At 40.4% G+C, this 19,313-nt stretch overlaps 1 protein-coding gene across 1 annotated transcript in view; it reads left to right on the top strand.

The window, feature by feature from the left end:
• Window positions 1-780: 780 nt before the first annotated feature.
• The window catches only part of cacna2d3 (calcium channel, voltage dependent, alpha2/delta subunit 3), a 36,774-nt gene continuing 18,241 nt past the window's right edge, over window positions 781-19,313 (top strand). The window contains exons 1-10 of the mRNA XM_062986328.1: window positions 781-875; window positions 3,682-3,763; window positions 7,703-7,819; window positions 10,983-11,042; window positions 14,132-14,294; window positions 15,418-15,549; window positions 16,734-16,794; window positions 17,020-17,170; window positions 17,425-17,499; window positions 18,338-18,427. Of these exons, the coding sequence (XP_062842398.1) occupies window positions 799-875; window positions 3,682-3,763; window positions 7,703-7,819; window positions 10,983-11,042; window positions 14,132-14,294; window positions 15,418-15,549; window positions 16,734-16,794; window positions 17,020-17,170; window positions 17,425-17,499; window positions 18,338-18,427 (1,008 nt within the window). The 5' untranslated portion in view covers window positions 781-798. The remainder of the gene's footprint in view (window positions 876-3,681; window positions 3,764-7,702; window positions 7,820-10,982; window positions 11,043-14,131; window positions 14,295-15,417; window positions 15,550-16,733; window positions 16,795-17,019; window positions 17,171-17,424; window positions 17,500-18,337; window positions 18,428-19,313) is intronic.

Below are 19,313 nucleotides of genomic sequence, written 5' to 3'. Positions count from 1 at the left end.
TTTGGATTACTAGTCCAGTACCTTAACCACTAGGCCACAACTGTCCCAATCTTGGACTGGAAATGGAAAATGACTTTCAGGTGGTGTTGGTTTGATTTGGCACTTTACATTTACATTTACATTTTTTGGCATTTAGCAGACGCTTTTATCCAAAGTGACTTACTGTATAAGCAATTAAGGGTTAAGGGCCTTGCTCAAGGGCCCAACAGTGGCAACCTGGCAGTAGTGTAACCACTAGGCTACAACTGCTCAGAGTCTACACACTTTGAGAATCACCAGTTCATGTAATCATTAGTAATCATTACAGCGTTTAGGAAACACTTGCAGGTAGGCAGATTGGCACAGTTGATGTTTCTGTTTTAACGCACCAACAGCCGCCGGTTCGAGCCGCATTTCAGCGCGTCTGTATTTAAAGAGAAGTGGGAGGGACAGAGGAGGCACAACTCCCCTCACTCCGGGTATAAATCCTCATTCTGCAGCAGCTTTTGCTCTCAAAACCAAGTTTCAGGAACTCGTTTAAATATTTAACCTAAATAAAAACACAACAGTGACAAAGCGACTCATGAGAGAAATCTGGGAGAATTAAACCCGGTTCAGATTTAATTCATTTCCTCTGTTTGCACTGCGGGATTAATTCGGGTTAATCCATGGACAGCTCGCTGATCTTTCAGCGCTGGAGACGAGGTGAGGAGCAGCGTGTGGGCGGCTCGGTTTGGGAGGGCTGAGAGGAACCAGGACGGAGGTGTTGTGAAGATGCGGCTGGAACCGGGGACGGTACCGGGGTCGGGAGCGCGCACCATGCTGTACTGGATGGCACTGTGCTCGGTGGCTGCGGCGGGAGCGCGCGGCTCACAGCACGGTATCCCGCTCGGAGTGTAAGTCCAGCATCACATCACATCACATGACCGAACCTAAAAACGCAGAGTTGATTCTGTAGTTACTCAATAATCGTGTTAGAATTCGGTTTAAATCACTGTGCGCCATGGTCGGGTCCAATCCGGCACCAAACCACTGTACTGAACTATAGAAAGTACTGAACTACCTAACACCTGGAATACTTCAGTACCCAAGAGTGCGATCATTTATTCAAATATTTTACATAGCTCTCCAAAGTTCGTATGTTTTAAATAATACATTATGTGTACTAAAATGATTGTGTTTAGTGCCAGAATTTTTATATTTTTTTGCTTGAACTCAATCATACAAAAAGAAAATGTTATTCACAGTGATGCAGCAAAGACATTTAAGATTTGCTGGTATTATTTATTCAATAAGAATATTTTCTATCATACATGTATTTTTAAAAGTTAAATCTGTGGTACAAAAACCCCCAACGCGTTAAACAACAACAGCTTCCATTTAATCTGCTAATTACTTTTAAACAAACTATTTAAAATAACATTTTTGTATTTGTTTTATATTTTCCCTCGCTGCCTGTAAAGGTTTGTACCCTGAAAATAAACTCAATAATGAAGGAAAAAAGCACGAGTTTAAGCTTATACACGATCATGATCATAAACATAAAATCAGATTAATTTGCTAAAATCATTTCACTTGTTTATCAATGTTAAGATTTTGAGTTTAAAAATAGCATTTTTTCATAATCGTCTGTAAAAAGATGTTATTTAAGATAATCGTGATTATTTATAATGATTGAAATGACTCATCTTATTTAAAATCGCAGATTTGGACCCTTACAAAAATGTTCATCATGAATTTCTTTATTATAATAAATCACTGTACATTAGATTTTATTTGTTATTGCCAGTCAAAGCTTTGAAATTGTAAAATCAATTATAATTCTATTTATTTTTAGATGTTTATATGTTGTGTGACTTTTGTTTATTTTAGTAAAATGTTTGATATATTTGAATAATAAACCTTTTCCGCAGTAAATGTATAACTAATCTAGAATATAAGCTATAGGACAAATATTTGAGGGTTATGAAGTCAAAAGAGAATCAAATTATTGGAAGCAAATATTTGTAATGCAATTAATCGTCAATTAACACACAATCGTCAATGGTGCACTGAATATAAATAAAGTCTTTCTTTTCTTGTCTGAATTAAAAGCACTGCATACTGTGGATTCTTTAAAAGTGAAATAAAATAAAATTTGGTATAAAGCAGTCTGATCATATATTCTGAATCAAATATTTTAACTGGAGAAATGGATACTGTAAATAAAACCAGTTTATACAGACACAGTGTTATGTACATTTAATCTTCTAATCTTCTAATCTTGCCTTATAATAAAACTAATTATGTATCAACCATTAACCAATTAAATACAACAAATAAATACCACTGCAAACTGTTAAATTTTTACCTAAATATTTATTAATATAACTATTTATTATAGATTTCAAGTGTATGAAACTGTTCAACATTCAGTCTGACAAACACTTGCACTAATCACCACAGAAGATAAAGAACAAACACAGATGAAGTGTTTGCTGCTGCAGTGGCGTGAATTCTATCCTACTGGCTCCAGTGGAAAGGAAATAAATGGACCCCTACAGAAACATAGTTAATTTTAAATATGTAATTTATGGTAGATGTTATGGCTGAATTGAAGCAAGGTGCATCTGGTAAAGTATGTTTATTACATTTAGTAAAGTATTTGATGCATTTAGAAGACTTGGATGAAAATCTAGCACAAGGGGCTCATGTACAATGCCCCACCCTGTACAGTGGTTATATAACTATAATGTATATAAATGTTTAAAGCTGTCACTTTAACCGCAGGAAAGTTTGGTGTATTTTATTATAATTTTTTAGCACAACTCTGTGTACAGTACAATTCTTTAACGTTTAGCTTAAGCTACTCATTCAACTAGCGCTTTGTTTACCTGTAGCTTTAGCTAAATGTACCATAGCTTCATACCTGCTGCTTAAGTTTCACTTATTATTATCGTTAAAACCAGATATCATCTTGTTTGTTGTTATTTTATGTATACCATATTTATTTATACTATATTTTTTATACATGTTATAATATTTTACACTATTTCAGTCCTCAGTTCTATATATGGTGAAGTTTGTCCGTTTAACCGTCAAACCGTTTCAAATTCAAACAGCGGCGCGAGCCTGGAACAGTTAAGCGCGCGCTGGCTCCTCTCTGTGAATCATATTAATTGGCTCAGCTCATTAAGAAGAGTCGAATCATTCGATTCCCAAAAGAATCAATTATTCAATTGTTCTGCCGATTTGTTAACGCAGACAGTTATCGACTCGATTTTACTTCATTTATCAGTTAAACAACAACATCTTTTGGTATATTCTGTACACTACACAACTTAGAGAGTTGGCAGTAGAGTATAATCTTCTAAATCGAAGAGATTTAAGTGACCATTTTGGCCAAAATGAACATTGTGTTGCTAACACACAATAATACATAATAATCTTCATTCATTTATAAACCACTTCACTTTGTTCTACCAATAATACCAAATCGCCCAAACTTGACTCTTGCCTGTCTTTAGCAAAGAGTCAATTCCATTAAGAAATGATTTAAAAGCCCTGACCTCAACCCCATCCAACACTTAACACAAAATCTAATTAGAATTCTGTTGTCCTGAAGTTAATCCTCCAGAATGACCACTTTTATATGATGTTATGTTTGGCTGTTTATTCAGACTACTCACAGTAATCGTGTGTTTCTCTGTTTCTTGGTTGCAGGGTTAAACTTTGGGCTTCAGCGTTTGGCGGTGAAATCAAATCTATTGCCACCAAATACTCTGGCTCTATATTATTGCAGAAGGTACTGATTTATGTCATTTTATGTTGCTTTACAACTTTATCTACATTTCCTTGGTCTTGGTACATTGTGATATCACACTGTGATCCCTTGTGGCTCTGCTGTTTTCCAGATCAATCTCTAAACTTTGGAATTGTATCCCAGATTATATTAAGCATACTTGTTTCACCTGGCCTATTTAGAGCCACACTTATTACATGTGTAAAGCACCTAATGTTTATGTAAAGCTTTATTAATAAAGATGGTATATGATATTTTTAACATTTACATTTATTCTTTTGGCAGACACTGTTATCTAACACAACCAACAAATGAAACAGGATACAATCCAACCAACTGAGCGTTGAGGGTCTTGCTATGGGTGCACCAGTGGCGGTCTGGCATTCACCACTGTCAAATAATATATTATGTTATATGTTTATATAATAAAAATGATTTAAAGTCACTGAGCTATGAACGTTCAATTATTTGGCCGGAGTGACTGTCAAGCTTCCACTGTTGCATCGTTAGCAAAAACCTTTAAGTTAAGATTATTACCTTTTTAAATAGAAAGCAGCATGTTTCTATTTCAGTAGGGTTTTAGGCCCTAAAACTGACCAAAGTTTGTGAACCCTGGTTGTGAGCACATACACAGTGCAGAAGTGTAGCTGCAGGCTGAGTTTAATGCTGATGGTTTGGTTGAGGACTCAGGTGTGGATCAGACTGTGTGTGTGTGTGTGTGTGTGTGTGTGTTGATGAGTGTTTTGGTGACGGCTCATTACACAGTGATCCTTATCTCGGGACAGAATCAGCCCAGAGGAGACAAATTGAATAACTGAATGTGTGTGTACTGAGGAAGAAAGAAAGAAAAAGGACATTTGGAGAAAAACTGTGTTTTAAAATCAAGGTTTGGCAAATACACTGAAATCTACTAATGACTGAATATTTAATGCACCAGCCTAGATGTAATCAGTAATGAATTCATTCACAGAACATTAAAAGTGTTTCAGTTCCACTGCTGCACAATCCAGCTCATGATTGGCTTCATTATGCTGCGCAGTAGCATCAGTGCTGCGTCCAGTCAAATGGTTAGGTTTTACCAATACGAGGGCTTTACCAGAGATATATGAGATGTTAGCATCGCCCTTGTTTATTTCTCTGAGGTTCAGTGACTGACGTATTGTCTTTCATAAAGTAAGGGCTATAGACGTTGCCATTGTTGGTTCATGGCAGACCTCCAGAGAACTTCATTAAAACCACTGACCTGAGTCACAAGTGCCACGTGACACATGGTACCATCAGATAAACGGCACTAATATTAAACATTACAAGTGTAATGATGTATTTAAGAATTGAAGGTCTCCCCGTTTGCACGCAGCTCAACAAACATTAAACCTGACTGCATTTTTCCTACTGTTATCTAAAGACCATTAATTGTTCTTTTTTGTTTTGCCGTATCTCTGGATGTCTGTGGACTCGTCCAGATTTCCATTTCCTAAATGAAAAAGCAGCTTTGTTTTGACAGCTGCACCTCTGGAGGGCTGATTACACATCAGCACCTGTAATTACCTTGATTTATTACCACACTGATAAGAAACGCATCCACACATTCGGCATTCAAAGCAGGTCCTGATAGTTAAAGTCTCTTAGCAGACAGGGATAAAAGGAATTAAATAATGCCCGGATAGCTGACGTTAGCAAGGTTCCCAATGCAGTGACCTGGCAGGGTCTGAGTTCTACTGCTTTTATAGTATAACAGCTTTTTTGACAGTCTAAAATGAACTTTACTGTTGGTAAATGGCCAGAAAAACTCCAAAGAAACTTGTTCGTATCAACAAATTCTGGTCACCCATTCAACATTTATTCACTTGTGCAACATTTATCCACCCATCCACTCACCGCAACACCCATTCAACCCTTCAGCCATTCATCCAGTCGTTCATCGTTAATATACTGATCATCCATACAGCCGTGTAATCATTTTTCGATTCATTAATCCATGAATCCATTTTTATATTAATCCATCCTGCAAACATCCATTCATCCAGCCAACCATCTTCTAGTTCTAACTTGGTTCATTTACTTTGGTTGATATTGACAAGCAAGCATTTTAATAGCATTACAGTGTCCAGTACACTTGACTTAAGATATGCAGCACTGTTCCAATCAGTAGCTGTGGTCTTCATTAAAGGGTCTGGACCAAGACTACACAAATAAAAGTAAAACGATTTGTTTGGAAGATATTAAGATCTACAAGACAGATTTAAGAAGGGTGTGTCTGAGAGGCTCTGAAAAACCAAGTGGCCCAGCCCCTGTATATTAAAGGCACTGGAACCATCATGGCTACTGATGAGAAGATGTGAATTACAGCAACGTTCAGGACTGAAGGAATATTGGAGATGACTGGGGGGAACGGGCAGGGAGGGGGTACGAGGGGAGGACAGGCGTGAAATGAAGTGTTCCACCTCAGTAACTCGGCCCTCTCCTCCCCACTGTAATGGGGTGATTCTGTATGTGATTGGGGGGTGGTGGGTTCGCAGGAACATGTGTCTGATTTTTGTGGGATTTGCCGCTTTGTTGCCCGTAACCAAACTGCTATTTTTTGTGCACGTGTGCCGCAGTATATTGACCCAGTTTTGTGGCGTGAACGTGATTTATTTCAGTATAAACAGTGCAAATATCAGCCTTTGTGTTAGGACGAGCATTTCTGCCCGTGAGCTGTAATGAGTGTGGGTTCAGGTCAGTGTATAGGTGTGTGATTGTGTTCTGCAGCCTCAGCATTGTCTGAAATGTACTTTATTATCTCGAGCCACCGGAGCCTGACGCGTTATTATCTCTCGCCTGTGTTCAGACTCTATTTCAATTACCCTGCGTCCATGTGTGGCATCAACCATTTTTTTGACGCAGCCGTCAACCCGCCCATGGTGCCAGAACTCAGCCAATCACATAAACTGCAGCAGCTTGTCAGCCAGTCAGAGTTCACCCGAAGAACCGAAACGCGAGCGAATGCCTTTTATTGGCCAACCGTGACGACTATGCTGAGCTTCTCAGCCAATCAGGGAAGGCGGATCTGGGATATAACTTATCAAAGTCTTTCTTGGCACAGAACAAGGAGGGAAAATCCGCATTGACAGTTAAACAATGAATGCAGGAAGAGCAGACTCCACTAAAAAGGCTAATGGTGGCACTGCAGTGGTTGTTTCTGGTACTTGGCCAACCTTTACCAAGTCTTTATTACAGACAAAGACAATCTAACTAAACTAACAACACACAAGCAGTTGTCCTGTTCATATATTTTATTAATAATGTTGAGTAAACATCCTCAGTGCAGGGAGAAATATTAATGGACGGCACAAAGCGTGGTTACTGACTAATCCCTTATTCTCAAGAACTCAAGACCAGTTAGTGTGAATCATGGCTCAAGGCAAACAATTATCAGAGATGTTATAGAGATGCATACAGAGCCAACTCGCAGTCCTGTAAGAGGTCGAAACTAACCCAAGGATAACAACAAACACTCTACAAACTGCTATATCCTCTGTTCCTGTGTCCAAAATACCAAACAAGAATGGTGTTCATAGAAGGACCCTTAAGTAAACCAACTAAACAGCCTAGCCATTGGGAGATGTGCTTGTTAGTGCACTCTCAGTCCTGGTCCCAGGCCCAGAAAAATAATGAGGGTGCCAGGAAAGGCATCCGGCATAAAAACCAGAATGATCTGCTGTGGCGACACCTTATTATGAAAGCTTGACATGCTATTACACATAAATCACCAATAGTACAAACTGCAGCAGCTACTCAGCCTACCAGAGTTGATCCAGTCTCTTTTAAGGTGGCAAATCCTGAAGTGTATTATCAAAAGTAAACTGTTTTATCTGACAATGTCAAAGCCTGGCATCAATAAAATGCATTAAAGTCTGTTTAAATGATCTCATAAGCACCGGTTTCTTTGTGTTTCTTCAGAAATGTAAGGAGTACGAGCGGTCGGTTCGGATGGAGGAGGTCGACGGTGCCAGGCTCGTGCAGAGCATCTCTGAGAAAATGGCAAAAATGTTCCGCAGCAAAGAGCAGGCGGCCCGGGTGAGTCCGAGCCTTCAGTACATCCTCTAGGTTTATCTGTTAGTTGCAGTGTTTAGTTTCTTATCAGGATTCTGAGCTTTAGAAACATTATCTGGGTTTATCAGTGAGTTTGAACCTGCAGCTCACTCTCTGAAACATATCTGAGCTTACAGTACCGTCTCTGAGTTATGATTCATGAGTAAGTCAGAACTTTAGTATACTATTAAATTCAGGAGCATTTATTTCCTTTTTTATTTTAGAAAGAAGTCTTTGGTAGGCTGTTTGGTATTAATGGTGAGCTTTCAGCACCTTTTTTACAATCATAAAAATGCTGAGCTGTCATTAGATTCTCTAAGTTCTGGAGTCTTAGCATTTAGTTTACCCACTTTCTGCAATAATGAGGAAGCATCAATGGTTCCCCTGTTTCAGTAAAAGTCAAACTTATGACCCCTTTAAACTGTGTGTGGTCAGTAAGAGCTTTTTGGTTATTTCCTTTAAGGTGTGTTTTACTTAAAACCATTTCTGGTACACTTAATGAAACCTGGTTAAAACTGCTAACTGGAAAATTTTGCTTAATAAAACTAGCAGCAAATTGAATGTATTTTAAACATTTACCAAAAGAAAAATTATGCATTAAATACATGTTTTAGTAGCTGCCTGTTCTACTAAATTTTTTTGACTGATTTTTTGCTATTATTTTTGCTTTATGAACTTGTATTAGTTAAAGCACAAGTGCATACTTACATAAGACAGAGATGCAAACGTTTAGGTGCGGAAAATTTTGTAGAATTTTGTAGAATTGGTTTATACGGGACTAAAATGATGTGGTGCATTTGTGCCAACAAACCCGGTTAATTACTGCGATAATAAATGTTTCAATAGGCTAATGATTATAAACATATTCAGGGTTTTTAAGAGAAGGTACATCTTATTATTATTATTATTATTTTATTGTAGGTTACTTATTTATTGTTATTTATTTAGGACAGTGATGTATTTAATCTGTATTATTTTACCGCATGAAGCTGCAGATTTAAACAGTTGGATGCGCAACCAGAGCCGCGTTTTGTTACTGCACCAATAAAAACAAAATCCAAACACAGGGATAAATAAATCCTAATGTAGGAATAATTCAATAAAAATGCGGGTCTGATAGTGTGTTATCAGATGATGTGATGTGTGTTAAACAGGAATAACGGAGAATATAGCCGCTATTACATTTACAGCTCTGGGTGTGAAAACTAAAGTACATTATTCTAGAAATACACTGGTAAATTTACTGTAAATTAATCCGATACCAATAACCAGGTTTATTTATTCGTTATTTGCTTATTTATTATTAATAAATGGAATAAACGTGGCATAGTGACAAACTGAAATTAAAACAGAGGCAGTCTGGATGTGATGCTAAAGAACCTATACAGGTGTCTATAACAGTAAGCATTTTATTTAGTTCTAAATAGGTGTGTTTTCGAAAAACAAATATGACATAACATAATAAACACGTAAAAAAAATCCTAAAATTCACATTTTATTCTCAGAATGCAACTCTTGTGCCTTAGGTCATTTTGTAATATCATTTTTGCATCCTAACATATTAATAATGCATTATTTTATAGGCTGTGCACTTTCTCCATCATGTTAAAGTATTAAATATACTCGATTGGTCCATTCTAGTCTGGAGAAAAAATACTTTTTTAAAATTTTATATAGACGAACTGTGCAAAGTATTAAATAAAACACAGTTCTTATGTGATATTGCACATATTACGCATGAGGTGAATAATACTGTATATTCTGTTGTGTATGTTTTACAGATCCAGAGCAACCTTCTTTCCCTCTTTATTATATTTATTATTAATTTATTAATTTGATACTGTATTTATTTTAATTGTAATTATTTTACCTGATTTAGCTTCAGTGTTTAGTGTTTCCCAAATAAATTATTTCGGATGTTTGATCAGGTCAAATGTTCTCACAAACAGAGAAGTGCAAACATTTGGGGGACGTTTATTGCTGCAGGGAGGGGTGAATTCCAGTTACCCCAGTATTCCCACATTTGTGTTAACGTTGCACTAATTTCATTTTCCTGCCCCCCCCCTCCCCCCCAGGGGGCACTCGAGAACGCGGCGCGCACACATCCAGACGCGCTCGTGTGCGCGCATACACGCACTATTCGGTGACCTTTTTATAGGAACAGGGACCTCAATTACAAGTGCATGATTGTTTGGGGAGATGTCAGATAGAATCATGCACTGAACTAACTGCAGAACTCGAACACATCTAACAGTTTCATATATTACACAGATTACAGCCCTTATCCTGTCACTGCACACCGGTACAGGAGAGGCTGTCAGGGTGCATCAACAAAGTGCAGGAAATACATGACGAGTATCACATCATTCTACAGTATCTGCTCAGTGTAAGCATCAGAATAACACAAGGCTGTAATCACAGTGTATACTAGGAGCACATCCTGCCCAATAGCCTATTCAGATTCTCAAAAATGCCCCCAATATACTGATGTATTTCTCCCCCCTTTCGAGAATCGGTCCCCCCAAATGTTCAGTTCATAACTATGGCCTTGGATGGTTTTGCAAAAATGCCAGCAATAAGGGCTATACATATTTAGAAGAATGTATTAAAATATAAATTCTGACGTCATTGTGCAGTACAACCATCAACGAAACATGTAAGGAGAGTGCACGATATAGCATCCTAAAAAAGATCCCAAGAGGGTTTTATTCAGGTACTCTCACCTGAGACATGCAGAAGATTGATTGGCTGATATAAGTTACAACATGAGTAAGTACGTAATTGTGTATGGCTGTGCAAAGGATCAGCATCCAGTACAGGGTGTATTACTGCCTGGCACCCAGTGTTTCTGTGTGGGTCCCTTGAGCATGGCTCACCTTGCCAAGGCTAAAGCAATTAATGTAAGTAAATAAATAAATAAATACAGAAGATGCCCAAGTGGAGTGTGTGGTGCAGTGGCAAGGTCGGCAGCTCTTACCCAAATACCAATTTTTAATAGTGGTCTGAAATTACACGTGTGTATAAAATGCTTTCAGATCCTTATTATGGAACAAACAAATCTGGATTTATATAATTCTTGCAGATGCAAAACGCGTCTTGTGTTCACTTAAACTTATAGAGACACTAATACATCCATATTGTGCTGCAGCGCTTGGTGGAGGCAGCAGAGGAGGCGTATCTGCAGCACGAGGAGAATCCAGACCTGCAGGTAAGATCCAATCCTGCACAGGTTTAAGCATGGACAAATGTCTGCATGATCTGTTTGCATGCTTTAAAAACATTTAACCGGTCAGTGCACATACATCAGCCGTGCATATACACAGAAGTGAATTTAAACTAGCTATTTATTCATTCATTCATCTTCAATAACTGGACAAGGCTCAATGCATTGCAGGGCACCACACACTTACCTGTTCACTACCCCAAAACTAAGGGCAGTTTGGACTTAAACTTTTTGTTGCTGCAGGATGAGCACAATGTGGACGGGACTTTCACTTAGAACTGGCGCAGGTTAACCCTTGACCCCACTTTTTAACCAGGTTTGGCATCAGCGGGACCTTGATGCATGCAAATCCAGAACCTATCAGATTTTGACACGTCGCAGACGTACAGAATTTGGGGTTCGGGGTTTGGGTATAAATTCCCAGGCTTTCCTCGTGCCTCCCCCCACGGTGCGACAAAAAGATTAATGGGTTTCGGTGGCAGAGCGGAGAGGCGCTGATGCAGTGTTAAATGGGAAAGTCAGTGGAGCAAATTACCTTTAAAGCGATGGTGGTTTCCTTCAAATAATGAATTCATTAACACGCCCTCTGGTCAAGAATATATATACCAGCCGAAAAGATATAGCTGTTTGGTCACATGAAATGAAATAATGTTTTTTTGCATCATTTTTGCATAAATATGGCAGTTTGAGGTGGATTTTTTCCTGTTCCAGCATTACTGTGCCATAATAGACAAAGCAAGGTGCATAAAGATATACAGGGGTTGGACAATGAAACTGAAACACCTGGTTTTAGACCACAATAATTTATTAGTATGGTGTAGGGCCTCCTTTTGCGGCCAATACAGCGTCAATTCGTCTTGGAAATGACATATACAAGTCCTGCACAGTGGTCAGAGGGATTTTAAGCCATTCTTCTTGCAGGATAGTGGCCAGGTCACTACGTGATGCTGGTGGAGGAAAACGTTTCCTGACTCGCTTCTCCAAAACACCCCAAAGTGGCTCAATAATATTTAGATCTGGTGACTGTGCAGGCCATGGGAGATGTTCAACTTCACTTTCATGTTCATCAAACCAATCTTTCACCAGTCTTGCTGTGTGTATTGGTGCATTGTCATCCTGATACACGGCACCGCCTTCAGGATACAATGTTTGAACCATTGGATGCACATGGTCCTCCAGAATGGTTCGGTAGTCCTTGGCAGTGACGCGCCCATCTAGCACAAGTATTGGGCCAAGGGAATGCCATGATATGGCAGCCCAAACCATCACTGATCCACCCCCATGCTTCACTCTGGGCATGCAACAGTCTGGGTGGTACGCTTCTTTGGGGCTTCTCCACACCGTAACTCTCCCGGATGTGGGGAAAACAGTAAAGGTGGACTCATCAGAGAACAATACATGTTTCACATTGTCCACAGCCCAAGATTTGCGCTCCTTGCACCATTGAAACCGACGTTTGGCATCGGCACGAGTGACCAAAGGTTTGGCTATAGCAGCCCGGCCATGTATATTGACCCTGTGGAGCTCCCGACGGACAGTTCTGGTGGAAACAGGAGAGTCGAGGTGCACATTTAATTCTGCCGTGATTTGGGCAGCCGTGGTTTTATGTTTTTTGGATACAATCCGGGTTAGCACCCGAACATCCCTTTCAGACAGCTTCCTCTTGCGTCCACAGTTAATCCTGTTGGATGTGGTTTGTCCTTCTTGGTGGTATGCTGACATTACCCTGGATACCGTGGCTCTTGATACATCACAAAGACTTGCTGTCTTGGTCACAGATGCGCCAGCAAGACGTGCACCAACAATTTGTCCTCTTTTGAACTCTGGTATGTCACCCATAATGTTGTGTGCATTGCAATATTTTGAGCAAAACTGTGGTCTTACCCTGCTAATTGAACCTTCACACTCTGCTCTTACTGGTGCAATGTGCAATTAATGAAGATTGGCCACCAGACTGGTCCAATTTAGCCATGAAACCTCCCACACTAAAATGACAGGTGTTTCAGTTTCATTGTCCAACCCCTGTAGTTTGATGGTCTGATGATCTCCAGGGTTTGTGTTCTTAGAACATGGCATCGTTTTCTTAGCTTCTAGTGTTCCTGTAGAAACTTGGCAGCTTGACTTTGATGGTAAGGTTCAAGCTGTGATCAGATACCCAAACTGGCTTACCAATTACATTTAGTAAACTGGTGAAGTGACGAAATGGGGAAGGGGGGGGGGGGGGGGGGGGTCCACAAGGGTGACATTGGTTTTTCATCAAGTTTTGTTTAACAATCTGATTCGCTAACCAATGCAGCAAGAAAGGGGGGGCACTTACTTTTGCACAGCGCTGTGTGTGATCGGCGTGTCAGTAGCAGTGGGATTTCGGCGCAGCAGATCTGCTGAGCGTGCAGGCTTTCGTTCTCGGCTCTCTAAACATTAGAGGAGCGTCCAGCCGTGAGATGAGCCGTCACTGCTGGACTTCAAGAGGACGACAGCACCCTTCCATCTTCCCTTCCCCCAAACCTCCATCCCGCCATCGTTTCACCTCTAAAATTCCTCACTCTCCTTACACTTACACTCAAGATATTAAAAGTACCTGCTGAATATTGTGTAGGTCCCTCTGGTGCATCATGTACAGTGATGGACTCTTCAAGACCTCTGAAGGTCTCTTGTGGTATCTGGAAACTAGACGTAAACAGCAGATCCTTTAGGTCCTGTAGGTTGCCAGGTTTGCCCAGTGAGCGTTGGACGGTTTGCAGCACCTTCAGCTGAGCAATTTTTGGGGTGTCGCAGGGGTGCATTATCCTGCTGAATGAGGCCCCTGCTATTAGGGAACATCCTTGCGACACAGGGGTGCACTTGGTCTTCAACATTGCTTAGGTAGATAGGACCCCAGCACCTCCTCCGCCGGCTTGCCTTCTTCTCACAGTGCATCCTGGCTTCCCCAGGTAGGCGATTCATCAGACCAGGTCACGTCCTTCCATTGCTCAGTGGTCCAGTTCTGATGCTTACCCACCCATTGTAGATGCATTCGATACTGGTAGTGGTCTATCATAGCTGGTTAAAGCTAGTGTGTGTGTTGTTCCACACAGTACGAGTACTTTAACGCGGTGCTGATTAACGAGGTGGACGAGGACGGGAACAGTGTGGAACTGGGGGGCGAGTTCATCCTGGAGCCCAACGATCATTTCAACAACCTGCCGGTCAACCTGAGCCTGAGCGTGGTCCAGGTGCCCACCAACATGTACAACAAAGGTAAACACGTCCTACGACCTTCCAGTTGAGTTATTACAATAGTTATAATGATGTAATTATGTCATTTAATGTAAAAATGGACTCACCTCTCAATACGTTCATGTTTTCAGCCACACCAGTTTAACAGGTGTATAAAATCAGCTAAATAAAATAAAAGACGTAGTTCCAACTTTGTGACAACTGTCCTTTCCTTTACTGTACCCCTGTGCAAAATTAAGGGGTCCATCAGGACATTGTTTACATGTTTGTAGACCAGTACAACAACCTAAAGACAATCCGCTATCCAAAAGCAGAGCGTTCCTTCCTTTAGCCTAATCAGTAACACCAACAAAATAAAAGTTGGAACGATCTAAGATATAATATAAACACACAACTTTCACTGAATCCTGAAGTCAGATGAAATAAGTTTGTTTGTGGGTGTTTGTGAGTGATTTTGAGGTCGGGCACCACTGACCGGTCCTGCTCCACTGATCTGGAGAGGATTAGTTAGGCATCAGCACCCTCCACAGGTCAATACCCACCGTGTGTGTGTGTGTGTGTGTGTGTGTGTGTGTACACACACTCTTTTGTTTGTCTATAATTGGCCTCATTGTGGTGCTCAGTGTGTTTAGAAGTAGTGACACACTCAGCTCCATTAAAGAGAAAGAACAGGGTGAACGAGGGAGGGCGAGGTGATTTAGGAGTAAAATAAAAGGAGTGAAATGTCAAGGTTTCTGTTCATTACTTCGTTTGATGTTCTGTTCCCCTTTCAGCTTTGTTGTTGGAACCCATCTGAACCTGGATGTATAGTGTATACAGGGATTATTTCAGGATTGGGATTATTAAACTGCAGATTGATTTAATGGGACGGAATCCCGCTTGAACCATCATGCCCAGTTTTAGGTCCGTAATGAAACTGGTGCCTTAATGGAAATAAAAATGTCCAAATTGATTCTGGACCATGAGATAAGATGAGCTCAGGGTTAGACAGAATATAATTAAAATGATTAAAAGCTGAATACGGAATGAACTGTTTGTAATACACGATATGGGCAAAAGTATTGGGACACCGTGTCTAATTTTTCTATTCATTCCTCCCACACAAGATGCATGAAATAATCCTTTACTTGTGCTGTGGTTTTAGATCCTGACGTGGTGAACGGTGTTTACTGGTCTGAGGCTTTGAATAAAGTGTTTGTGGATAATTTCGAGAAGGACCCAACACTTATCTGGCAGTACTTTGGAAGCGCAAAGGGTTTCTTCAGACAATATCCAGGTAAATAATAACCGTGTGTGTGTTTGTTTGGTCAAATCCCTCACTAAATCTACTAAAATATGAAAATAAATAATATTGATGATGTTTTTAATTTACAGACCACTATAGGTAATCATATAAACGCCTCAAATCTCCACTCAAAGTCTCAAAGTTTACATACACCGACCAGGCATAACATTCTGAGCACTGACAGGTGAAGTGAATAACACTGATTATCTCTTCATCACGGCTCCTGTTAGTGGGGGGGATATATTAGGCAGGAAGGGAACATTTAATCCTCAAACTTGATGTTAGAAGCAGGAAAAATGTGAGTGTGAGGATCTGATCGAGTTTGACACGACTGGGTCAGAGCATCTCCAAAACTGCAGCTCTTGTGGGGTGTTCCCGGTCTGCAGTGGTCAGTATCTATCAAAAGTGGTAAACCGCTGACAGGGTGCATTATTGATGCATGTGGGGAGCGAAGGCTGGCCCGTGTGGTCCGATCCAACAGACGAGCTCCTGTAGCTCAAACTGCTGAAGAAGTTCATGCTGGTTCTGATAGGAAGGTGTTAGACTCCACGCCTCGACAGGTCAGGGCTGTTTTGGCTGCAAAAGGGGGACCAACACAATATTAGGAAGGTGGTCATAATGTTATGTCTAATCGGTGTACACTGAAACACCACAAACCTGTGGCCATATAGCATGCTTTGTAATATTATATAGCATGCTTTGTAATCCTATTTATATGGGCACAATAGTCATCAACTGTAGTCAGCCATAATTAAAACCAATAAGATCTTGATCTAGATACTGTAGATACTTTAACAGTAACAGCACTACACATATATGTAGGATACGTAGGATACTGGAACAACCTATACTACAAGTACCTGTAAATATTGAGACTGTTGGTGCAGTAAATAAATGATCCACAGCGCAATGATGAATGTACAGACTGGCAGATACCAGATAAACTGAAGGAAACTAAGATAAAAAAGTTGCTGTATGTAAATTTTTGACACACAGAGTTGAGAAAAACCCACAATAATATTCAATAATAATGAAAATAAGTTTTGTGTTTAAATTATTCAGTCACAGTAATGGATCAGTGTAATATTCAATATTGTCTCCTATTATCTCATCTCATAAAAGTGTCTATAAACTTTTGACTCTGTTTGATCTTTTTCTCTTCCTGTATTTAACAGGTGCAAAATGGCATCCTGATGAACACGGCGTCATCGCGTTCGACTGCCGAAACAGAAAATGGTATGAGACGAACCTTTCCTCATGTTCATTCTGTACTAAAATGTCTAACGGACCAACAGGAGCAGGATACATCTAAAAACCAGACATGAACTAGTAATTACTAGAGGATGGAGGACGAACCCATTTTCATTCAGAGTTTAATAATCTGACAGTAATTAGTAAACATCGATACTAACCAGTTTAAATGAATCAGCGCATTAACATCCCCCTGATTTTGCTCCTCAGGTACATCCAGGCGGCCACGTCCCCCAAAGACGTGGTGATTCTGGTGGACGTGAGCGGCAGTATGAAGGGTCTCCGGCTCACCATCGCCCGACAGACCGTCTCCTCCATTCTGGACACGCTGGGGGACGACGACTTCTTCAACATCATAGCTGTGTGTAGTGCAGGAAGATTCACTGATGCTGGAAATGCTGGGATGTTGGGATGGGTTCCAGTGAAAATGGGAACTAGAGTGCAATCAAATGCAGTAGAACATCAAATACGTTTGGTTTAAAAAGCTCTGAATGAAAAGTGTTGAACATAATTTGTTTAAATAATAATATTAGGGATAATAATAGGGATTAATAAATAAAGCCTGAAATATTTAAACAGAATAAATAACATGTTCTATCTGCTCTCTGTTTTCAGTACAATCAGGAGATTCATTACGTGGAACCATGTCTGAACGGTACGCTGGTGCAGGCCGACAAAGCCAATAAAGATGTGAGTGTGTCACAGTGTTCACATCCATCCATCCATCCAACCAACCAACCAACCATCCATCCATCCATCCATTCATCCATCCATCCATCCAACCAACCATCCATCCATCCATCCATCCATCCAACCAACCAACCAACCATCCATCTATCCATTCATCCATCCATCCAACCAACCAACCAACCATCCATCCATCCATTCATCCATCCATCCATCCAACCAACCATCCATCCATCCATCCATCCATCCATTCATCCATCCAACCATCATCCATCCATCCATCCATCCATCCCTTCATCCATTCATCCCTTCATCCATTCATCCATCCAACCAACCAACCAACCAACCATCCATCCATCCATCCATCCAACCAACCAACCAACCATCCATCCATCCATCCATCCATCCAACCAACCATCCATCCATCCATCCCTTCATCCATTCATCCATCCAACCATCATCCATCCATCCATCCATCCATCCCTTCATCCATTCATCCCTTCATCCATCCATCCATGCATCCATCCAACCATCATCCATCATCCATCCAACCATCATCCATCATCCATCCATCCCATCATCCATTCATTCATCTATTTATTGTCTTTTTTATTGGTTCTAACCTACTTATCTACCTTCCTATATATCTACCTACCTACCTACCTACCTACCTACCTACCTACCTACGTACCTACCTATTTACCCACATATCTACCTACCTACCTACCTACCTACCTACCTCCCTCCCTAACCTTATCTAACCCTACCTTACCTACTATAATAAACACATTATTATTATAAGAGGAAATGCAGTACGTCTGACCCGTTCTTTATTTCCCAGCATTTTCGTGCCCACCTCGACCGACTGTTTGCGAAAGGTATGGGGTTGCTGGGAGATGCTCTGACCGAAGCCTTTACCGTCCTAAACGAGGTGATGTTCATACACAGTGACTTCAGTGATTCATAATCATACCATGAGCTCTACAAGCGTGCGCACTGTAAAAACGTGTAAATTATGATTTGTGAATGTAATATGCGCACTGTGAGAGTGCATTTGTAAGAGTGTGTGTGTGTTGTCGCTGCTTCGCTGTGATTAATAGCAGTAATTAACATCACTGATTAACGGGCCGGCAGAAGAAAGGAGGAGATAGTGGTAAAACTCGCTTTATCTCTCTTTCTCAGATTGTATGGAGGGGGGCGGTGAGGGGAGGTGTGGGGGGCAGTGGGGGGTAGAACGTGGACAGAGGAGGGGAACAAGGAAGGGAACAGTACAGAAAGAGAAAGTTTTAATAGAGGAAGAAGAGAGAATAGAGAAAGGAATGAATGTGGTCATCAGTAGGGTATGTGATCTAATGTTTTAATGGATGGACCCTGGAAACGTTAAAAGAAATGTACGTGTGTAAATGTGAGTGTGTGTGTTTAAATGTGAGTGTGTGTGTGTGTCAGTGCTGGTTGTTTTCTCCTTCTGTCCGTCATGGGTCAATAAGTGACTTAATTACGGTTATAGATCTTAATCCATCAGATTAACGATCAATCACACTGAGCTGTGGACACCCTGCGATTATCAAGGCTTTCATATCCACAAAAGTGACGCCTGAGGGCAAGATGACACACACACACACACACACATACGTACACACACACACACATTCGTCCCCATAAAAACGTATAGATGATGGATGGTAGAAACTTTGAGTAAATCGGCTTCACAGCTCAGCATACAGATGCAGCCAAAAATATTGGTGTCCTGTAAACTACTTAAAAAACACTCACATTTTCACATTTTTAATGTCCATGGGTAAAAATATTGGTACCCT

Source organism: Trichomycterus rosablanca, chromosome 24 (assembly GCF_030014385.1).
Source record: "Trichomycterus rosablanca isolate fTriRos1 chromosome 24, fTriRos1.hap1, whole genome shotgun sequence".
In the NCBI taxonomy this organism is placed as follows: Eukaryota; Metazoa; Chordata; class Actinopteri; order Siluriformes; family Trichomycteridae; genus Trichomycterus; species Trichomycterus rosablanca.
The sequence above is the reverse complement of the archived record's forward strand: the minus strand, read 5'-3'. Positions and strand labels throughout refer to the sequence as shown.